Source organism: Pyrgilauda ruficollis, unplaced genomic scaffold, assembly GCF_017590135.1.
Source record: "Pyrgilauda ruficollis isolate IOZ18807 unplaced genomic scaffold, ASM1759013v1 scaffold17, whole genome shotgun sequence".
In the NCBI taxonomy this organism is placed as follows: Eukaryota; Metazoa; Chordata; class Aves; order Passeriformes; family Passeridae; genus Pyrgilauda; species Pyrgilauda ruficollis.
Genome location: NW_024515875.1, coordinates 4,320,136 through 4,344,688, shown reverse-complemented (window position 1 = coordinate 4,344,688; position 24,553 = coordinate 4,320,136). Strand labels below are relative to the sequence as shown.

General features: G+C 42.9%; 1 protein-coding gene across 1 annotated transcript in view; it reads left to right on the top strand.

Annotated features, from left to right (window-relative positions):
• DCBLD2 (discoidin, CUB and LCCL domain containing 2) overlaps nt 1–10,822 on the top strand; it is a 54,707-nt gene extending 43,885 nt beyond the window's left edge. Inside the window, exon 16 of the mRNA XM_041463935.1 lies at nt 10,722–10,822. Within this exon, the coding sequence (XP_041319869.1) occupies nt 10,722–10,745 (24 nt within the window). The 3' untranslated portion in view covers nt 10,746–10,822. The remainder of the gene's footprint in view (nt 1–10,721) is intronic.
• Nucleotides 10,823–24,553: the final 13,731 nt, after the last annotated feature.

The window sequence follows — 24,553 nt, the reverse complement described above, 5'->3', positions numbered from 1 at the left end:
AAGCCAATGGCAAAAGCCCTACCTATGGCATCTTGGTGGCTATTACCAGCTTCAAAAAGTTGTTTCTTTATTTCTCTCCATTTTTTTTCTACCTGACACAAGCTCTGGTGGTGCCAGGGGGTATGGAGGATCCATTGTTTTCCTAAAGTAGCCATAACCCCTTGAAGGATCTTTCCTGTAAAATGAGTTCCCCTGAGTCTGTTGCTTCTAGAATCCTGTATCTTGGAATAATTTGTTCCAAAAATACCTTAATAGGTGATGCTGCAGCTGCTGAAGCAGTTGGGAATGCTTCTGGCCACCTTATTAGCTGATATGCTATTACCAGAAGATATTTAAGCCTTCCCACTTGGGACACCTCAGTAAAATCCTCTTGGCATTTTTAGAAGAGCCTTACAGCCCAAGGCCTCCCTCCCCTGGCAGCTTTCTTTGTTACCCTGTTATTGGCTTCAGCACAAATCAAGCAAACTTCAACAGCTGCTTTTGCCAGACTAAAAAGACCCACAGCAAAATACATCTTGAGGAAGGCTTCTGCCAATCCTCCAGAATTCCAATGACTCCCTTCATGGAGTTGTTCTAATACTTGTATGGCCAAAGCTTCTGGTCTCCATTGTTTGCCATCCCTTGTAAACCAATTATTCCCTTTTTCTATCTGCCCCACTCTTTTGGTGGAAAGCTCCAGCTCCTCTGGTGGAAAAAACAGTTTCTCTGGCAGTGATTGAGTCACTGGGTGCAAAAGGAGAGCCTTGGAGAGTTCTGGCAAAAGTATTCCTTTTTGAGTTTCTTCATCTGCCAGTCAATTGCCTATTGCCTCCTCCAAGTACCTTGCCTGATGTCCCCTAATGTACATCATTGCCCCCCTTTTTCGTAAATTCACCACCTGCAAGAGAGAAGTAGTTAAGCTCTCATGCGCTAATGGTTTTTCCCCTGCAGGTTAATAAACCTCTTTCCTCCCACAGATTTCTAAACGTGTGTACCACTCCTCATGCATGCTTAGGATTAGTACGAATGTTAATTCACAGGCTCTTACAAGCACATACAGCTCCACAGTCTGAGCTGACCATGTGGGCAGCAACATCCTCCCTTCTTCTAATTCCCTTCCCTTAATAATATCATCTCCTGTAACTCGCTTCCCTTCTACTACCCGTGAAGGCTCATTGATGAACACATTTCTTCCCTTAAGCCAGGGGGTGTCTCGTAAATTTTCCCTAACCCAGGTCTGGAGATCTGTCTGGAGATCTGTCATTTGAATGCAGTCATGGGTTTGTTCCCGCCCCCTCCCCCCTAATAAAGCCATAGCTGCACAATTCTGCAGACAATGAGGCCAGCCTCCTGGGCCTCTGGGTTGAAAACCTTAGAAAAGTAGGCAACAGGCTGCTGTAATCCAGTGTTCCCACAGTAAAATTATTTTAGTATGGTCCTGTTTAACATCCACAGAGAATTCAAATTCTTTTTCCCTGTCCAGAAGGGCTAGAGCATGAGCTTCAGTTAATCTGCTTTTTTTTTTTTTTCACTAACAGTTTAAAATTCTGCATTCCTTCTGGTGTCCATTCATGCAGTTTCTTAACTGGCAGGACAGGTGTATTCTAGGGAGACATGCATGGCTCCAAAATACCTGCCTTTAACAGGGATTCAGTAATAGGCTGCAGCCCCTTCTTTCCCTGCCTTGGAAAGGGGGTATTACTTTTCAGACCCCACTTATCCTGGTTGCTTCAAAGTAGTTTGGAGAGACCCCATAGCTAATTTTCCAATTTCCCTGGGACTGTCCACACTTGGGGGTTTACTACAGCATAGGCTCTCTCAGACATTTGACACAAACTTACAATAGGGTTAGTTTCTGTATCACTTTTTACAATGTTATTTTGCATTCCCAGTGTAGCTTGCAAATCCCTTCCAGGTAACTTAGAATTACAAGTAGGAGCAAACAGAAATTCATGCATTTCAAACCTTACCCCCCACATGTACTAATCGTGGTTGAAGGAAACACATCCCCACCTCTTTTCCACTTACCCCCTGAAGAATTAAAGAACTTCTTGACAATTTTTCACTTGAAAGGATAAAATTCAAAGTGGATTGAGAGGCTGCTGTGTCTACCAGGAAAACCCCTCCTCCTGTTCCAGACCTGCCCTAAATGTTATCAATGGCTCCAGTGTGGTGGGTCCCTGGTGTAACAGGAACCCCGACACCCCTAACAATCCATCTCCATTCATCGCTGGACTTGATCCTCCTGAGGATCCAGTTATTTCTGCGGGCAATCTTGCTCTCAGTGTCTTTGCAGACAGTACACTGATTCCTTCCAAGACGCTCTTTAGGTGGGCTCTCCCCCGCTGAGGAGGGAAGGCCTCTGCCCCGTCCTTGTGGCCAAACTGATCCTTTCTGTCCCGGGGGTCCCCTTGGGCCCTGCAGTTTATCCCTCTGCAGCAGTAAGATCACCTTTGCCTTCACCTTTTCCTCATCTCTTCTTACAAACACTTGCTGCATCTTTCTAACCAGTTCATCCAGGAGCTTTATTCTGCCCTTTCTTTAGCCCCCAGCCCCGCTACTGCCTCTGGGTGCTCATTCTCGCACAGCTCAAAATCATTTGTTTCTTCAGTGACCCAAATCAAATCCTTAAAAGAAAATCCTAATCCTACCACGTACAATTTGCATTTCCCAGATATTCTTTGCTCCTTCTCTTTGTACTCACCCTCTTTGCCATGCACCATATACTAGAGCCAGTCCCCATTCTGCCACAGTGTCCAAATACAGCCCCTGCTGGCACACCCAGTGGGCACAGCTGGCAGCACCACAGGCAGCTGGAGTGTCCAGCAGCCTCATGGCGCTTGGGGGCCACTGCCATCCCTGCCTGGGATGAGGCAGTGGGGTCAGGTACTGCCTGGTGCTGAGCCCTGGCTGCCCCATGGCCCCAGCCCAGGCCTGCACCTCCGCACGAGCCCCAAGCACCTGCTCACAGTCCCACACTTCCGTGCCTGGTCCTGCCACTTCCCACCATAAAGAAACACCTCTTCATCCTGACTTCCTTGTTTTCCTTGTCCTGGAAGCTGCATCTGAATCAGCTGGCAAATTTTGATGATAAATGTCTTCTGCTGCTACTTGCCTTAACCATATTCCTCCACATTCCACTTTAACCCATTCTTTCCCAACATACCAACACCATCTGTCCCCTGTTGCTGAGACCCCTTCCCAACTCCCCTTATTGCTCCTCGGCATGGATTGTCCTTAATTACCTCTGGGAGAAGGTGCAAACTACCTCACCATTCTCCCAAGGGATTCTTTGGAGATCTTTCTGGATCGCCATCCCTTTTGCGAGGACCCGTTGCTGGCTTTACCTATGCAACCCTCTATGGGTGCCCTCTGAGGTTTACTCCCTAAAAATTCCATTGATTGGTGACATTTTCAGTGGTCCTTCCCTGTGGACTCTTCATGGACCCTCTAGTCCACTACTCATCTGTCTCGAGTGGACACTGTTGGGTACTCAACCAATTACCCAGTGCCGGCTGCCACCAAAGGGAACAGATCACCAAAGCTGGCTGAGGGGCGCCTTGAGCTCCCACTCACTGCCATGGGATGGTAGAAGGACCCCGGATGAGTGCTCAATTTCTTAGGAAAATTAATCCCTGATGCCAGAGGGTTTTGTCCCAGAAAGAGACAGGGGAGTCCCGTAACTTTATTGGAATAAAGGGAGAGGCCATGGGCCACTTCCCATGGGGTCTTTCAAGTGCCTGGGGGATGCAGCCCCCTTTTTATTTTAAGTTTCCCCCTCCATCACCCTCTTCTTTGCTCCATTGACTGAGGTAATCAGACAGTACAGACTTCCTGAATCACTTACTCTATCCCACACTCTAATATGCACTCTCCCTTTTGCTATATAAAAGAAAGAAAAAGAAACTCAGGATTCCTAATTCTGTGAAGTCTCTGTTCTCTTGCTCTGGCTTCAGGAATTCAATACAGTTTTGGCTGAGCAACAGTCTGTGTTGATTAGTAACAGTTTCTAGAACTAAGAATTTCTTCTATTACATCACTAGCCATAAGTGAAAAAAAAACCGCAACAGATGTGACAAGTTCAGACATTGGAGCAGCAAATTTAAATCAAAATACAAGAGAGATGGACCCACCTTGGGAAATGCGAAACCAAGCGCCAAGGGGGAATGCGCAATGGCACAAATGCTCCCCCACAACTAGGCGGCTGCCTGGATGTCCTCCACTCAGCAACACCTGGATCTGCAGAAGAGGATGTGGAGACAGCAGTAGACATCACTTTGACAAACGCCTATGTAGACGTCATACCATCAACAGCAAATGGACTGTTGGGCTACGGACCTTGTGTTCTACCGATAGGAAGATCATCCATATAAAAACAAGGCTTTTTTTTACCTAGACTGATCGATGCAGATTATTTAGGCAATATTGGGATAATGGTGCAGACTTGGAGGCCACCTATCCATATTCCTAGAGTGGTGCAGTTAATTCCCTTTGAGGCCAAGGTCCTGAAACAGGGGGTCATGCATAGAGGGGATGGAGGTTTTGGGTCAACAGGAACCCCTCAGGTAATGTTTACATTACCATTATCAGGAGGAAAACCATCTAAACCCATTACTTTTCAGCACCCTGATGGAGGAGCTCTCACAACAACAGCTGCATTACTGGACACAGGTTCAGATGTTACCATTGTTCTCTTGTTTGCGTGGCCTGCAAAATGGTCTCTGAACACCTTGGGAACACCTGTTATGGGGGTGGGAGGTGTGCAAATGACTCAAATCAGTAAAACGCTCTTAACAGTGCCTTAACAGTTGATGAGGATGCACATGTTTGGGCTCAGATGAGATCTTATGTGATGACTACAACAATTTGGTTGCTGGGACGAGACTCACTGAGCCAGATGGATTTCTCTCTCACCAATGAGCATTTTTAGCAGTGGTCATTGAGGGGCTGCCAACCCTACAATGAAAATGGTTAACAGAAATGGCAATCTGGGTTGATCAATGGCCACTGTCTAAAGAAAAGCTTGCCCATGTTAATGAACTGGTTGATGAGCAATTGCAAAGGGAGCATATTGTACCTTCTCTGAGCCCCTGGAACACACCCATTTTTACAATTCCTAAAAAAATCAGAAAAATGGAGGTTATTACATGACCTCTGAGCAATTAATGCTGTAATGCAGGATATGGGGCCCCTGCAGCCTGGTCTACCCTCACCATCAATGTTACCTGTCAATTTGCAACTGTTAATTATTGATTTAAAAGATTGCTTTTTCACAATCCCCCTGCATGAGGATGACAATGAGAAGTTTGCCTTGTCAGTGTCATCCATTAAAAAAGCAGAGGCAGCAAAAAGGTATCAGTGGGTTGTATTGCACAAGTGATGCGAAATTCTCCCATGATGTGCCAACTATATGTTTGTTGCCTGGGCACTATCCCTGCTGAGAAAACAGCACTCACAGTATCTTACCTATCATGACATGGATAATATTATTATAGCAAGATACAGCATACATCCTGGATACAGCAGCCCTGCTCCCTGTCTTACAACAATTGCAGAAGGCAGACCTTCAGATTGCCCTGGAAAAAGTCCAACCACGAGCCCTATGGAAATACTTGGGTATGCTTATCACTGAAGCCCAAATTTGGCCTCAAAAATTAACTATTTTTACGGAAATTTGGACCTTGATGGATGAACCCCAAAAAGTTAATTGGGGACATACAGTGGGTTTGGTAGCACCTGTAGCATTACTAATGAAGACCGTGAGCGCCCAATGCAATTATTGAAAGGGGGAAAGCAGATCAATTTGCTGCATGAACTAACTGAAAAACAACAGAAGGCTTTGACTCAAATTGCCACTAAATTGGGTAATTCCTTTGCAGATTGTTGGTCCCTGGTTTACCATTGTCCATGGCCGTGCTGAATAGGGAAAAGCACTCAATGGCTATCCTAATGCAGTGGGGTAGCCAGGCTAATCAGTCACTAAAAGTCCTGGAATGGGTGTTTTTACCATGTAATTTGAATGAATTGTTGACCACACAAATGGAAGTTATAGCAAAAATCATGATCAAGGAATGAAAGCGGACACTGGAACCCCAAAATATTCTTCTCCCACTAACAAAAGACTTTTTACAATGGTCGTTGCAGAATTCAGACACCTTACAATGGGCATTGTTAAACTTTCCAGGTATTATTAGCACTCTTTTTGCCCCTCATAAGCTTTTTTCTTTGCATCAACAGGTGGGAAGAGCTTCCTTGGCTATCAAAACAACCTGTAGAAGGCCTCACAGTTTTTGCTGATGCCAGTTGAAAAATTTCTAAAGCAGGCCTTACTTGGCAGGACAGAGGCAAATGGCTCAGTGAAATCCTTGAGGGACCAGGAGATTCTTTACAGCATCTTGAGTTACATGCTGTTATTAGAGTGGCCCAATGGTCCCGTTACCATTGTTTCTGATTCTCTCTACGTAGTAGGTGTTGTTGAGCACATGGAGCAAGCATTGCTCAAGGAAATTCAAAACTGGCAGTTGTAACAAATCTTTTTTTCAGCTACAGCAGTTACTTAATTCTTGCAAACAGGATTATTTTATTTCCCATATATGGAGTCACTCTGCATTGATGGAAGGCCTGGACTTAGGAAATGAGAAGGCTGACCAGTTAGTGGCACCACTTCGCTCCTCTGCTTCTCCTAATATCGGTAAGTTCGGCCAAGCCAGAAGGGCTCGCGAGTTTTTTCACCAAAGTGCAAAAGTTTTGCCCAAACAATTGGGAATATCACTGCAGGATGCTCAAGGAATTGTCACAACCTGTCCACACTGCCAGGGTATGATTGCCAGATTGGGTCCTGGAATCAACCCTCATGGCCTTGCAAATGGATGTAACAATCTACGCCTCTTTTGGTCATTTTAAATGCATTTGTGTTACCATAGACAACTTTCCTGCCATGGTTTGGGCCATTTCTATGACAAGCGAAGGGTCTCAGTTTGTCATTCGACACTTGCAAGGCTGCTTTGCCATCATGGGTTTGCCTCAGAAAATTAAAACAGACAATGGGTCAGGATATATAGCCTGACAGACCCAGGATTTCTTAGCTGGTTGCAGGGTGGAGCATAGCACAGGTATTCCAGGGAACTCCACAGGACAAGCTATCATTGAAAGGACACATCTGATGTTGAGTCCCAGTCGTGGGAGGGACGATCGGCACACACACCAGGAGTAGCCATGCCCTGCCTTACCTGCTGGCAGGCAGGATCACGGTTCAGCCCCTGGCTGGGGTCCCGGACCACCAGGGATCGGCCAGTAAACGTGGACCCACATCTAAGGACCGGAGTAAAGGAAAAAGGAAGGACTCTTTGCTTGCTTCTCCAAGCTGCTTTTATTCTTTCCTGCACAGGAGCAGTGCCGGGACAGCGCCGCGTGGGATCGGCAGCACTGTGGTGGTGTTATTCTTTCCCATGGCGGGAGCAGCGCCGAAGCTTCAATGCCGCACAGAAGCAGCACAGGTGTCGCAGCACCACACAGGTGTTCTTTCCCATGGCAGGAGTGGCACTGAAGCGGGGCAGGTGACACGATGATGTGCGGATGTTCTTCTTTCTTGTGGTGGAGAGCAGCACTGAGGCTGCAAACTGCAGGGCCACTCAGGTGCGGGTGGGGTGTGGAAGCCACGCGGCTTGAAGAGGGAGCAGTGGCAAAGAGCAGGAAACAGAGAAAAACATCAGTTTTTATGGAGGGGGGGTGGATTCCCAGGAGGAGATTGTCTCATGAATCAAGGGCTAGATAGGAGGGGTCCGCGGGACAAATGTAAACACAAAATGGAGCAGGAAAGGTATGTACCAATGAGAGAAGGAAAATATCATAAATGACAGTGAATCTTCTGGATAAATGGGTATAGCAAATTATGACAGGCTGCAGGGGCAGGATTTTGGTGGATAGGGAAGAATCTAGAATTATCATAACTTGTCACGGAAAAAAGGCAGGAAGACAGGTGGTAAACAAATTTAGACAGAGACTAAACATATAATCTTCAAACCTCCACTGCCACAGTCTGAGAGAGACTAAACATCTTCAAACCCCCCCTGCCACACACATCAGATACTGAAAGGACTGTTTGATAAAAAACAGGGGAGGGTGGGCTGACCCCACAGGACAGAGTGCTGAAAGCAGCCTGTGTTATGAATCTTCTATGATTAGTAGGTAATCGTAGTGAGCCACTAGCAATAACACATTACTCAGGTTTGCAGCAAGATTATGAATTGGTACAGCAGCGACCAAAAGTTTATTATAAAAATCCTATGACAGGGTTATGAGAAGGACCTGCAGATTTACTGATGTGGGGAAGAGGTTATGTTTGTATCATTACAGACAAAGAACCCTGATGGATACCAGCGAAATGGGTTCATCCCTGGCTTCAGAGGGACACACTGATCCCTAATATCAACAATGAACCAACAACCAGCGCTTCCTGAAAACATCAGTTGCCGTCAGAATTGTGAACGCTTTTGTTATCCTCGGGTGAGATTAGAACATATGGAGTGTGGATCAGATAGGTGGAATGAGTTTAAAAGGAGGAACTTCCACAGGTGTATAGAGTGCAGACATCTTCACTCCCCAAAATTTAATAACCTGGGTGGTGTTATCCCAAATGACAGGAATAATGGTTAATTCCCCTGAAACCTGTCAAGAAATGCTGAGTTAGTTTGAGTCTTGGGAGCAATTGGGACAGGCTATTCTGGGCTGACCCCACAGGACAGAGTGCTGAAAGCAGCCTGTGTTATGAATCTTCTATGATTAGTAGGTAATCGTAGTGAGCCACTAGCAATAACACATTACTCAGGTTTGCAGCAAGATTATGAATTGGTACAGCAGCGACCAAAAGTTTATTATAAAAATCCTATGACAGGGTTATGAGAAGGACCTGCAGATTTACTGATGTGGGGAAGAGGTTATGTTTGTATCATTACAGACAAAGAACCCTGATGGATACCAGCGAAATGGGTTCATCCCTGGCTTCAGAGGGACACACTGATCCCTAATATCAACAATGAACCAACAACCAGCGCTTCCTGAAAACATCAGTTGCCGTCAGAATTGTGAACGCTTTTGTTATCCTCGGGTGAGATTAGAACATATGGAGTGTGGATCAGATAGGTGGAATGAGTTTAAAAGGAGGAACTTCCACAGGTGTATAGAGTGCAGACATCTTCACTCCCCAAAATTTAATAACCTGGGTGGTGTTATCCCAAATGACAGGAATAATGGTTAATTCCCCTGAAACCTGTCAAGAAATGCTGAGTTAGTTTGAGTCTTGGGAGCAATTGGGACAGGCTATTCAGTGGTATCATAGCGAACTTTGGAAGCTCGGGACAAAGGAGAGAGAGAATCAAGGAGAGAAGATCAAGGCCATTGAATGAGGAAAAGGAATATTTATTCCTGGGATGTGGGAAGTTAGACCTGAGCAGTGGGAACAAACAAAGCAAGGGTGGGAGGACGAGGACCAAAGAAGACGGAATAGGAGAAGAGCACAAAGAGCAAGAGTCACAGTCAATCTGGATTTTATCCCTAATCTCATAGGGGAAGGGTTCTTTGCCAGTGCTAAGGATGAAGAATAGTCTTAAATTAGATGTGCAGGTTTTTGGAGGTTTCTCTGTGTTACTTGTGATATGTGGCAACATCTGTAGTGCAGAAGACACTAACCCGCTGTGGTGGCATCGACAGAATATGTGGCTTACTTGGGCCAATACTACTGGGGTGGATTTATTTCGTTTGTCCTTAACCATGCCAGGAGATCCTTTCTGCACATGTTTAATTGGTATCCCAATAAGTAACTTTACTGGTTTTGCAACATGGGTAGGAGTTGGAGGAAAACCACAGGTGGAAGCAAATAAACCAAGTGCAAAGGATCACTGGTGTAACATAGCCAGCGGTGGTACAAAATTGGATTTATGCTAAAGGCTGGGGACTAAGGCAAACGGCGAGGGCTTCCAAACAGGTACAATAACACAATCACAGAATGAAAGCAGTCTAGAGCCCCAAGAATTAGATTTTTTAGGATCAGTACCTGGAAATTATTGCCTGTTTTTTAACCATTTTTTAAACCTACAGTCACCTTCTGTGAGCAACGCCCTAGTCCCATGACACAAAAATAATTGTGTCATCCTTAATCCCAATTCTCCATGGTATCAGAACGTGACCAAATATTGCCACAATTGGACTTATCCTGGAAGTGCTGGTACAAATGTGACTGTAAGATAGTTTCCACCAGGTGTCTTTTTAATCTGTGGGGATAGGGCATGGCCCACAATTCCAAGTAATTCATTTAGTCCTTGTTACTTAGGAAAACTAACCATGTTTGCTGCTATCATGCGCAAAATGCAGAATCAGACTGTTTGGAGGGCAGGGCATAGCAAGAGAACTGAAAGAGCAATCACAAGCTTAAGACCTGATTGTGACAATTGTGGAGAGTTTTGGGGCACTCTAGCACAAATAATAGCATCATTCCTTACTCCAGGTGTTGCTGCTGCTCAAGCTTTGGCTATGCTTAATAAATTGAGATGCTGGATGGTCAAACAACTAAAGGTAACTTCAGCTATTTTAAATCAGATGCTCACTGACAGAAATAGTACTAGACATGGCACACTGCAAAATAGAGCTGCTGTAGATTTGTTGTTGTTAGCACATGAGCATGAGTGTGAGGAGTTTGAAGGAATGTGTTGTATGAACCTCTCTGACCATTCTGCATCTATTCACAGGAAACTCAAACAACTACAAGATAACATGAAGAAGTTGACTGCGAAAGACTGGGGTTTGGGTGAATGGTTTGAGGGATGGGGAAGAACTGGATATTTGAAAGATATCGTAAAGGGAGCTTTGTATAGCATCATTCCTTACTCCAGGTGTTGCTGCTGCTCAAGCTTTGGCTATGCTTAATAAATTGAGATGCTGGATGGTCAAACAACTAAAGGTAACTTCAGCTATTTTAAATCAGATGCTCACTGACAGAAATAGTACTAGACATGGCACACTGCAAAATAGAGCTGCTGTAGATTTGTTGTTGTTAGCACATGAGCATGAGTGTGAGGAGTTTGAAGGAATGTGTTGTATGAACCCCTCTGACCATTCTGCATCTATTCACAGGAAACTCAAACAACTACAAGATAACATGAAGAAGTTGACTGCGAAAGACTGGGGTTTGGGTGAATGGTTTGAGGGATGGGGAAGAACTGGATATTTGAAAGATATCGTAAAGGGAGCTTTGTTATTACTAGTAGTCATTATTATATTACTTTGTGTTATTCCATGCATCATGAAATTGGTGAGCCGCTTGGTAGAAAATACAGTGGAAAGGGTCTGGCTGGTGCAAGAAGAAGAAGAAGGGGGAATTGTATCAATGTGTCTGAACCACTTAGACTACAGTGTGCACCAGCCATCCAGCTCGCAACGGTTCTTATCAGAATATTCTCAGGGCCCTCTAGAATTCATCAAGGTTGCTGAGACATAAGCTGTGCTAAAATAAGAAAGAAGCTGAGAAACCAAATTCCAGACCACAATAACTTGATAATGGGGGGCGGCAAAGCACCTGGGCTGTAACCAAACACATCTTCTGAGAGGTGCATGCAGAACATGTGGACAAGGCAAAGGCACCAATAAGAAATGCGTGACTAGCATGTGCAGAGAGTTAGAATGTATAAATGCATAATGTAAACAATAAACAGCTTCTGCTTAATCATATTGGTCTATTGTCCAGGAGTCCTGCATTTCCCACAAGTGATACTTACTAAAAGGGCTTTGATTTTAATGGCAGAGTTACTGTCTGTATGATGATTAATGAGAATAGTTCTTTAAAATCCTTCCCTTGCTGACATCAGTAAGTTTCATCTTTTCCTGATTGTACTGGTGGCTATACATTAGTTATGAATATAAGGGAATGAGTTTTAGGGATATGTTGCAAGTAACCAGATTGGTAGCTCTTGTTCCATTGCCATTGTCTAAGCAGAACTCCGATTATTTTTGGACCTTTCATAGACCTCTGACTAGATTAGCATTTGTCTTTGATTGACCCCGTGAATTTTAGGCTTGACCAATGAATGCAAAGGGGAAAGTCACAGAATTTAGGTGGTTCCCCTGTCAGCAACTTCTCAGTACTAGGGAGATTTCTGTCCTCAAGTTTGTTACTTCAGCTATCAGATTATGCTCATTCCAGAAGAAGGTGAGAAGGTTGCTTCCCTAAATGGTGAAACAATTCTTCCTGATATTTGTGGCTTTCTATTACGGGATTTTGTATTACTGGAGTTTGTTACAGAAAGTTGGATTAAATTGCATGCATCCTGTCTTGGGGGAAACAGAGTATTCTTTAGCCAATAGCATGTAGGCTTTTATCAAACTGAGATTGTCTTCATGGACCGGATGCTTAAAAGACAGTAATTCCTGCTAGCTCCAATTCCATTTTTACTGAATGCTAAACCTCCACCAGTAGGGAGGGAAATTTAATTGGACTTTCTCCTTTTTAGAGAGAAGCTAATTAAAAAGTTTCACCAGAATCAGAGCAGGCTGTAAAACAAGAGCGTCATGAGAAGAGGCTAATCCTAGCCTCCCTAGTATTGCTATTTGTGATTGGACTTGAATGAAATGTGTCAAATCTGCGTTCCTGAGTATCACATCAGTAATAGGTACTTCAGCTGCTGTACTTCTTTCCTAAAGCTAAGAATAGAATCCAAATAATTGTAACTCCATGGTCACAATTCACCCTGTGATGCTTACAGGTGAAAAAGGAATGGAAGGTGCACCTGTAAATTAACTGGAATAGCCTATCTAAATCAGTGGTCACTGAGTTCTTGAAGGCTTAAACAGGTCAGTTGCCCATATCTTTCAGAATTCTTGGTTGTTTTTCTTGGGATTCTTTTAATCTCTATCTTTCCTCATTAGTTCAGCCTCTGCTCTCAATCCTTTGCTGACATTTAAAGCATCTCAATAGCCTGGAAATGTGTTGTTTTTATTTATCACATCATTATTCCCTTCAAAGGGTTGTTTGCTACAGGTGAAAAAGGAATGGAAGGTGCACCTGTAAATTAACTGGAATAGCCTATCTAAATCAGTGGTCACTGAGTTCTTGAAGGCTTAAACAGGTCAGTTGCCCATATCTTTCAGAATTCTTGGTTGTTTTTCTTGGGATTCTTTTAATCTCTATCTTTCCTCATTAGTTCAGCCTCTGCTCTCAATCCTTTGCTGACATTTAAAGCATCTCAATAGCCTGGAAATGTGTTGTTTTTATTTATCACATCATTATTCCCTTCAAAGGGTTGTTTGCCTCGTCTCATTTTTGCTGATTTTCTGCTAGTTCATTGTCAGACGGCAGCAGGTGTTTTGTAATAGCAGGTACACAATCCTATAGCTTGTTTTTCTTTTTATTTGGCCTGTCTAGAAAATGGAATGACTGAACTTCTCCGACAGGATTTCCTCTCCACAGTGTGTTTCACTTGAAGGGCAGATGCAAATCATCTACCTAAACTTTTGGCACTGAAGAAACTAGTGGTTTGCTGTTGCATATAGGTATAATATTACAAAAGGAAGGACTTGTAAAAACACGGCTGAGGCCTGTTACTTTGGCTAAGTAGAAAAGGACTATGGGAAAGTGACGCAGCTGAATTAGAGGTAGATAAACAAGTTCTATAACCATTGTGTGTTCACGTCGTGATGTATGGTGGTTGGTTGAATTATGTTTATTATGGGTTAAAGCTATGTAACTGATAAAGGCCTGACTCCTTCAAAAGCCTGGTTTTTGCAATAAAGCAGCTCTCCTTTGCACCTGCCTGGGGACTCTGCATCACTACGGATCCTCACTCCCAGTCTTCCAAGGAGATGATCAGTAGGAATGTTGCAGAACTGCTATGTGCATATTAATGGAATGGCAGACAGTGAAGCGGTGGACATTTCTGGGCTTTAGTACAATGCTGCTGCATTGGTGCCAGTTTAGTTGGTTTTCCATCAGTGGCATTTCTGTCTATAAGTACACTGCCCAGAGTCTTTCTAGCATCTGATGCCATTTCCCTACTGTCATTTTAGTATCTTCCTTCAGTTTAAAGGATGATACAATCTTTACATTTTGAAGATCCCTGTTAGGAAACACTATGCCAGAGTAGTCATTGCTCCCTTTTCTTTTGCCTCATTTGTAATTTTCATAGACTTATTTAAAATTTCTGCTAATTGTCAATAAGAATACTGAGACTACTTAACAGGGTTGATGCTCTCAGCTGCTTTCCCCTTTCATACTGCTTCATACTGCATGTGACCAAATGGCCTCATTTTGTCACCTGCATTTTGCTGTGGTTTGCTAAAAACACTGCCAATTCACACTAAAAACACTGCCAATTCACACCTTGTGTGTTGGCATTTCAAAGGCTTTGATGGGTTCCTTTCTGAGACTGCCATGCACTGGACTTTCACATTCACAAAGACCTGATCTTCCATAGGTTGTATTTCAGTATATAAACTCTTCCTGGAATGTAGGCTATACCAGCAAGTACTAAATTCCCTGCAAGCCTTGTCTTCCCAAAGGACCATTTAAAAACATTGCTTTTCTCCTCTGACTAATCTGCCAGTATTTGGATGGAGAATTTGGTACCTGAAGTGAACCTCTTAGAAGGGATTTCATCACAGGCAATATCTCAAGCTTTCTTGAAAGACTCTCTCCTTTGGATGCTAATTCCTTTCAGAGTACATTTAAGGCTTTTTTCACTGAAGCCATTCAACAACGCCTCTTCTCTTATAAAATGTGATGTGTGTGACAAAGATGGATCCCCATGAAAGGTTATACACATATCAAGGTTAATCGTGAGAATGGTGGCTCCCTCCTGCAGTTCCATTTGTAACTGGGTTGATATTCCAAAGCTAAATATTCCAGGTCTGTGAACACAAAAGGAAGTCTTTGTCTTTTGTAAAAATTACCCCTAGGAGGATTTGTGTTAATTTTGATTTCTATGGTGTTACCTCAGTGTAGAAAACAAGTAGATTGTACTCTCTTCTTGTGTTCCCCCCTCTCTGCTTTGCATGCCCTAGTTAATCTACTGGTGTGACTCATTTGGTATCATCTCATAGTGCAAATTCTGTATAGTTTCATGTACTTACAAATGCCAGTTGCCAAGGAGCATAACCATTCAAAGGGCAAAGAATCGTAGGGCTGGGCAACTTCAGGTGCTGAAACTTCAGGTAAGTGGTTGAAGTCATGCCATATTAAAGTGACAGAGCAAATCAGTTGATATAGGACTTTCAGCTGGACACCTCTGACAATAGCAGCTTGTCAGCAGTGACACAGCAATCTTTCTAGCTGTATTCCAGAAAGAGAAAAGGGACACCTTCAATGGTTAAGATGCTTGGCATGAGAAAACAGCAAGAAATGTACCACAAAATACTAGAGCCAGACAAACTACGTTTTTCTACTGAGAATTTTGCAGTTGTTCTTTCTTGTCTGTGCCTTTACTTTTCACAGAAAACAGTGGGGTTTTTAATTAGTATTTTTCTTTTTTTGTTTTGTTGGCCTCCTTCTTTCCACCTGCAATTAACAATTTTGCCTTTCTTTTCTGGCTTCTCTTCCTTTACTTATAGAAGGTTGCATGAGGTCATCCAGTCTTGTCATAAGCATTCTCATACTGTGGAAATAAGCAGAAGGTACATCTAAAGGGATAAAACAAACACACAAAAATAGAGATTTTTTTACAGTCTTCTGTGAGAACATTAGGACACAAGATATCTTTGAACTGTGTTATGCTGTACTGATGTAACTTTTAGTCCAATCATTACTATTATTACAAGTGTTTGGCCTTTAGCTGACTTTGAAGTCATCCAGCCCAATATTTTGTCTAATTTTGTTTTATTTCTATCAAGGACTTTGTTTCTTAAGGAATATTCCAGAGCAAGAGCACCCATGGTAGACTTCTGCTGTCATAATCAAAAGCGTCATGAATTCTGGTACAGTTTTTGCTGGTAATATGTCTGGAAATGAAAGGTTTTAGATATTTTTTTTACTTTCAAATGTAACCATTATTTGAAATATTTCTGAGTTGGGGGTTTCCCCCTCTCCATACAAAATACTACTTTCTGCAATGTTACTCAGGGATTACACATAAAATCCCACCCAGTAAAATACGTGGCAGATACTCTGCAGTAACTGCAGCTTAGCAGCCAGTGATGATAACATGGGTTAAATGACATTCCTTCTGTAGTTATGGAAACTCTGGGACTGTCTACGCAGACATACTCAACAAAGGTTACAATGGCTCAGCTCCTGTTCTAAAGTTAATGTGCATTTTAAAACTTCCCAAGAAGGTGAATTCAAGCTCCTTCATTGCTCTGTGTTGGAGTCCAAAGAGAATTTCAGTGTGCTTTTTGTCATTTACAGCTGTCATTGCTTAGCTTTTGAACATGAGACTCTCTCATGACTGATGACAGTTATCTAGCTAAGAGTGGCTCAAAGACATGGTCCTGCTCTAGAAGGGATGAGAAGATTTTTGCAGTCTTAGTCATCTCTACTGCTTGTGATTTCTATATGAAATCAGTTGGAAGTTTTCTGAAGGTAGTCCAGAAGCTGGCAATATGGACAGCTTAGAACTGCACACTTGCTGCAGTGCTACCATGGTGATAACAGAAAGGATTTAAAAAATTAAAAAGGGCAAACAAAGAAGTTGGAGGGAAAAGAACATTAACCATTATTCCGTTCTTCTAATATATCCTTCTTCAAATCATACTTCTCATGCAGTTTCACGGCTTGTGTTGGTATCCTGAAAAAGAATCTGAGACAGAGTAAGCTTTTTAATGGAGTAGATGTGAGAAACGCAGGCCAAGTTGCCTTTTTATGCATCAAATACAAGTCATGCTTGAGCTACCCTTTGCTTAAGGTACTTAGCTCACACTAAGGATTTTACTCATGATTGAATAAATTTTACTGTCATGATTGAGTCACTTTCTGAAACTCAGAATTGAAACTTTTCAAGGAAAGCTCTGATTAGCAATGTTTGTGTAAAAATAGTATTTTATCTCCTGTATTTGTATGAAGCAGGTAAGCCTTTTGCCATCAACAGTGTTACTTAACCTTTTATGTCATATCCCTCCTCATATCCATATGAATGGGTTATTAATCTACTTTAGAATTGGCACATGGAATAAGACTACTTTTTCTTTTTGAAAGCTAATGTCATTTGACCTACTTACAGCAAATCATTCATTCATTTTAAGTCCCCAGCCAGCATCTTTTAGCATATTCTAACTTCTAAGCAAGTAACAAAAGCACCCTCCAATACTTTACTTTTTTAAGCACACAAAATGCTTCCCTCCCTTGCAGTTGCCAACTCTGAAATGAATGACATGTCTGCAGTATTTTAATGTGTGCCATATTTAGCCAAGTAATTAAAAACAAACAAAAAGTAGTCCCTTCAATTTGGAAATATTTTTAAATTGTTTCTGAATATACAAAACACACCCCTACCTTATGCATTGCATGCAGATTCAATCGTCATGAAAGCAAACCAAATGTTTCCGTTCGGATAGCAGAGTTTTCCACAATTGTTCTTGGCACAGTTTTCTACTTACATGATTGTAGGTACTCGAAGGTACTTCTAAGGTACTGTAGTAAGCAGAAAAGGAGGAGAGGTTGTGCCTTATTTCTGGCTTCCTTCGGTTTTCTTTTTGGTTTTCTTCCTCTTGCTCTTTTTCATGTCACTTTCCTTACCGTGATTTAGATTTGCCATTTACTAAGCTATGTTTTTGCCTGGAATTCTTGTAAATTTTGACAGGAACCCAACCTGTAAATATGCATCTTTTTATTATTTGCTAGCTACATATAAAATCTTTTATTTGATATGCATTTTTATCACCCATCAAATTAAAAGAGAAAGGTTCCTCCTGTATTTGCTGCTTTTGTACTGGATTCAGTTCAATGTGCGCTAACGGTGCAAAAAAGTCCTGCTGGACTGATTCTCCATTGCTTTGCACTCCCTTGCATGCCCATGCCCCACATTTGACCTGCCTACAGTTTTCCTCCAGGCTTTTGTCTTGCCTAGCCCTTCCTGTTGCCATTACCTTCCCATGCCCAGCCTTACCTCTAACTCCTGGGCCTTCTCTCACCTACCACTCCTTTTGCTTTCCCCTCATGGCTCCAGCCTTGCCAACCTCTCCCTTGACTTGCCTACAATTGCTTACACTTGCTTTGCATTGCCTTACCTGCATGGAAGGCAAGGCAGAGAGTGGTAGGCAAGGCAAAGCAAAGCCAGCAAGTTATTTGTAGGGCCAGGCAAGGCAGACATAGGCAAGCAAACAAAGCAAGTGTAGGCTAGGAAAACTAGGCACGGTACTGGAGGCATGTCAAAGCCAAGTGACTTAGAGTGCCTTTCCTTGGGAAGTAAAAGATATGGTGGCAATGTTGGTAGGGTAGCTGATAAGGTATGATGGGGAGGCATAGTCCAGCAAGACATTTCCATCCTTGCCCCTTCTGTGTCGGAGCCATTGGACATAGTTAGTACTGGACATGCTATGCAACTTTCGCTTGGTAAGTTCCTGAACGAGAACAGCAATGCTGTCTCATGGGAAGGAAAGAACTTAGCCCCAGCGGCAGAGGTGCAGGTAAGAAGCTGTATCGTGCAGCTTCAGGGCAGCAGCAACTTTCTATCCTGGCATATTTGGTTTGGAAGCACTGACTCAATTTGTACAATCATGGAGTCGGTATCCATCTTTGGAAGACAGCCTCCCGCCTGAAAGAATCCATTTGGCATGTGTTTTCCACTTCCTCAAGGCAGCCTTCTTGAAATTCTGCCAGCACACTTCTTTTGGACAAGGTAAAAGCTTGGCTCTTGGTTTGCAGCAGATCTAGAGCCCCACACAGATAATGCCCAATACCAGTGTTCTGACACCCTTGTATAGGACCACTCCCTGGATGTTTTGGATTTTGGAGGAAGGGATGCTATTTATTTTGAGACGGGTGTCTAGTTCCTCTCTTTGGCAAAGAAAGCAAGTTTGGATGGGCACTTTGGTGGTCTCTGTGAATTTAAAGGCTTTTCCCAATACGTAGTTCTCTGGGTTAGAGTTGTTGAACTGTCAGTGGGAATGCAGAGGCCAAGCCTCTGCAGGACAAATTTTTCTCCCTTTTGTAGCTTTAGTGTGTGAGCAGTCCCTGGTGCCAGTCCATTTGGATCCTGACTCTGTGAGACTGAAGGCTTACGATGGTACCTAGAGCTGAGAAGGAAAGTGACAATAGCAGGGTGTGTGTTTGTAGTTTGAGGGGTGCAATTGAAATTGTAAGCAGCAAAGAGCTTTCTCCGCCAATAGTTTTGTGGGCTCTGCTTTTGGCAGATGTTTTCAAGTTAGGTACCAGACTCTATGAGAGTGAAAAAATTTGTTAGGGCAGAGGAGTTGGTGTTGGCCTTTGAGTGTGGTGCAAAGAAGAGTATCCACTTGGAAGGGGAGGATTGGCAAAATCTTTTTGTCCTGAAACAGTTGATTTGAGAGCAGGGACATTTCTGACTTGGCTATGTCCTGAGGGTGGTTTCAAGCTGGGCTCAGTGAGTGTCCTTGTTTTGTGAGTAGACATTGCCATCGTGTGGTTATTTTCATGAGTGCTGACAGTGCCCAGGAAAAAGACAAGCACTTTTCTAGCCCAGCCCCATTTATGTGGGAGCAGTGTGGGGACAAGAGCTCCACTGTGGATCCTGGCTCTTGGGCACTGACAGAACGTGATCCTGCATGTAGCAGGGAAGGAAGAGGAATCATTTCATTGTTGGCTGTACAGTTTATAAGCTTCAAAATAAAAGGCAATTGCAACACGGCCTCTTCCTTTCAGAACATTTTCTGTGCCATCAGCTGCTCAACATGTAACTTGCACCCACTGAACTGCATCCAGCTCCCTGGAGATATGCACTTTCCCTCAGGATCTGTGTACCATCTTGCACTCTAACTCTTGAAGATCCCAAACCGCTTCAAAATGTCCAGCAGCTGCTCTCAAAGAAGAAGTCCTACAACGAAAAGGCAGTGCAGGCCATAATAGTCCCTTTGCAGTCTGTCAACTAAACAAAACCAAATTACTCAACAAAAACACAAAGCTGTAATTTTGAAAAAAAAAACTTCTATTGAAAAGTTGTTCTTGCACTCTAACCCTTGAAGATCCCAAACCACTCCAAAATGTCCAGCAGCTGCTCTCAAAGAAAAAGTCCTACAACAAAAAACTAGTGCTGGCCATAATAGTCCCTTTGCAGTCCGTAAACTAAATGAAACATGCTAGTGATTCACATGTTCCTTCTCAACGATACATATATATATAGCATCAGCACATTCTCTCAAAGTGGCAGAGACTATCGTTACAGCAAAGTGTTTTCATCTGCAGTTCTGACTGACAGATGTGCCAGGACAGAAGGCATTTGCCAATGTACCCTCTTTCCTGTGCAAGCTGACATTCACAGCACAAATATTTTAGATGAGAAGATTTTTGCAGTCTTAGTCATCTCTACTGCTTGTGATTTCTATATGAAACCGGTGGGAAGTTTATGGTGGTGTTCGAGGGTGCCAGGACCTGGGAAGAGAGGAGAATCTTGGCTCCATGTTTCAGAAGGCTGGTTTATTATATTATGATATATATTATGTTAAAATGCTATACTAAAACTATACTAAAAAAATAGAAAGAAAAGATTCATCAGAAGGCTAGAAAGAACAGGAGAGGAATGATAACAAAAGCTCGTGACTCTCAGAGAGATTGGCCATTAATTAGAAACAACCAACATGAACCAATCACAGATGCACCTGTTGCATTCCACAGCAGCAGATAGTTATTGTTTACATTTCTTTCCTGAGGTTCCTCAGCTCCTCAGGAGAAAATCCTGGCAAAAGGATTTTTCATAAAATATCACGGCGACATTGGTTTTCAGAAGGTAGTCCAGAAGGTGGCAATATGGACAGCTTAGAATGGAACGCTTGCTGCAGTGCTACCATGGTGATAACAAAAAGGACTTAAAACATTAAAAAGGGCAAACAAAGCAGTTGGAAGGAAAAGAACATTAACCATTATTCCATTCTTCTAATAGATCCTTCTTTAAATCATCATTTTCATGCAGTTTCACAGCTTGAGTTGGTATTCCTAAAAGGAATCTGAGACAGAGTAAGCTTTTTAGTGGAGTAGATGTGACAAACACAGGCCATGCTGCCTTTTTTTACATCAAATACAAGTCATGCTTGAGCTACTCTTTGCTTAAGGTACTTAGCACACACTAAGAATTTTACTCATGATTGAGTAAATTTTACTGTCATTCAGAATTCTCTGGCTTCCTTTGGTTTTCATTTTGGTTTTCTTCCTCTTGCTCTTTTTCATGTCACCTTTCTAGATACCTAATCTATCTATTTAGTGATTTCTAAATCACTAGAAATCTAAGTGATTTAGATTTGCACTTTACTAAGCTATGTTTTTTGTCTGGAATTCTTGTAAATTTTGAAAGGAAGCCAACCCGTAAATATGCATCTTTTTGTGATTTGCTAGCTACATATAAAATCTTCCTGCTGCTATAAAATTATTTTATTTGATATGCATTTTTATCACCATTCAAATTAAAAGAGAACAGCTCCTATATTCACTGGTTTTGTACTGGATTAAGTTCAATGTGCAAAAAAGTCCTGCTGGAAGAAAGGATGTGCATACAAATTGACCAAGACACATAGTACAAGGGTCTTGTAAATGTTGGAAGTTTCTCTACCTTTCTGGCAGTCTGTCTTCACAGCAAGACTTGATGAGATATTTCACTAGTATTTATTTGACAGAAAGTGATAGCAAAACAAAATGTAGCAGCAAAAGAAGACAGCAGCAAAATGTACATTATCCCCTCTGTTATTTGTCATTGTCTAAACAATTTTTTCTTGCCATGTTGCATAAAATACCTTAGTAGAGCTAAAGACTAGAAAAATGCAACTTTGTTCTGGATTCATTAAAACCAAAGCTATCTGTGGACAGAATTGCCCAGCGTGACACTGGGAACTCCTAGCTGGTTTCAGTGAGCTGTCTGGAGAACTGCATTTTGGATGGGCTTTACTTGCGTGTCTGAAGGTGGGGAGTTTATATCTCAGGCCTTGAGTCCTGAGAGTGCCATGGGCACAGAGACCCATTTTGTAGCTCTCTGACCAGCCGCAGCCCACTGAGGCATGCTGGATTACTCCAGGAGTTCATGTGGTAGAAAGGTTTTCTGCTTCCCTGAAGAAGGACACTTCCATTTTCCTCCACAGAACCATTCTGTATGTTACAATGGTACCTTAAATTAATTAAGTGCTATTTGCACAATGGCCAGTGAGCTTGGATTATTAAGCTTCTTGTGTTTGATCTGTTTCCTATTTTAGTAAATAGCAAAACTTCCAAGGACTGCAACAACAAGAAGATGAAGCTGCTACTGTATTTCAAATGTTTGCATAATAACTTGGTGATTCTTGCAAATATTTGCAATGATAATTTCAGGTACTGAAACACCAGCTTTGCTCAGGGCAATTCTGAAATTGACTTTAGCTGTTTTCACTGTTTCTTAGCAGGTGAACTGAGACACTTCTAGCTTTCAAGGCAAGGTATTTGGCAGCATCCTCAAAAAGGCGCAGGCTGCTTGATGAAAAGATGAAAAAAATGGGGTGAATGGGGGAAAATCTCACTTCTGGTTTATGTAATAGATTCAGCCAGATGATCAACAATCATTAGTTTAATGAGGTACCAGCGTAGTCTTTCACTCTCACAGATCCCCAAAAGCCTAAAACATCCAGCAGCTTTTTCCTTGCAACAAGTGCTACAGCCCAAAGCCAGGCCTGTCTGTCACCTTCTGCTCACAGCCTACAAACTCTGCCAGATGTACCAGTGATTCTCACTTTCCTTCTCAGCTACATGGAAAAGCACATCCTTTCTGTGTCACAGAGTCCTTAGTGAAACCGAACAGTGGTTCACCTTCAAACAGCTCAGTGTGCCAGGACAGAAAACTTTCACTGACCTGTCCCCTTGCCTTCCTTGCAGCCTTTTATTTTCAGAGCACGTACTGGGCATTGCACTTTGCTTCTCAGCTGAGTGTATTGTCATATTGCTGGAGTCCCACTCATCCATCCTCTTCTCTCATAAACTGCTTCTGTTGAAACATGCTGATGTTATGTGCTTTACTGCTCATCTATTCACGCTGTCACATTCTGTGTCCTGCTTGCAGTCTGAACCTAAACGGAGAAGTTTCTGGCTATGTCTCACACACACAGATGTGTCAGAATGGAAAGGTTGCTTGGACCTTGCCACTTACGTTCGAAAACATCCGTTCACTCCACAATCAAGAGACAGCTTTTTTGCTTTCCATCCTGCAAACTTCACACACACACACACAAACACACACAAACACACACACATACACACAAACACACACAAACACACACACAAGAGAGCTATGCCCTTTCTTTCTTTCTTCCTCAGCTGCACTCACCTATCCCCCACCTTGACCTCTCTACCACTTTTCTCTTAGCCTTTCTGTGCATGGGCATTGCCTCTTAAGATACTCATCGTGTTGCCTACCCCTCCCCAACACTGCCTTACCTTTTCTACCCAACCTTGTATTTCCTTGTCATTCCTGAGCATTCCTTTCCTTTCCCTTCCTGACCCATGCATGTCCTTCCCTTGCCCTTCATACCAATCCAGTGCCTTGCATTGACTTGCTCACCTATCCTTCTTTTCCTTCCCACTTGTCCAGCTCCAATCTTTCATTTCCTTCTCCTTCTGGGACTCTTATTGCCTTGCCTCCCTCTCCTTTGTGTTGCCTTGCAAAGCCACCACTTGTCTTGCCTTGTCCTTGAACCCTTTCCTTGCCTTGCATTACCTTGCTCACCCGTCCCCCACCTGGAATTCAACACCTCTCTTTTTGTGGAATTTCTTCAACTTGCATTGCCCTGCCTGCTTCTCCTCGGACTCTCTAGGCTTTCACTAGCTTTTTTTTTTTCTCAAGGCCCCAGTGTCTCAGGAGCATGTGAAAGGAAGCCTGGAGGAGATCATGTACAAGCACACCTATCTGTTCTGACAGCTTTGTTCTGACATCAATCCTTACATGGCTTGAATTTTGGACACAAAATTCATGTTTCACCCTTGGACTTCAGGATCAGAATGACAGTTCTTTTGCATACAAAAGCAAGCAGGCAACATAAGTGTCTTAGGTGCAGATTAGAGATGGCCCATGCAAGATCAAGGCTGGACAGAGTGGTCTGCCCTGGCCGCTTTTGTGTACCAGCAATCTTTGAATGTACCTGCCGCTTGCCTTGCTTTGGCAACCCAACAGTTTCCCTGCCTTGCCCTGCTGATCCTCCATTGCTTTGCATTCCCTTGCACGCGCATGCCCCACATTTGACCTGCCTACCGTTTTCCTCCAGGGCTTTGCCTTGCCTAGCCCTTCCTGTTACCATTACTTCCTATGCCCAGCCTTGCCTCTAACTTCTGGGCCTTCTCTCACCTACCACTCCTTTTGCTTTCCCCTCATGGCTCCAGCCTTGCCAACCTCTCCCTTGACTTGCCTACAATTGCTTACACTTGCTTTGCATTGCCTTACCTGCATGGAAGGCAAGGCAG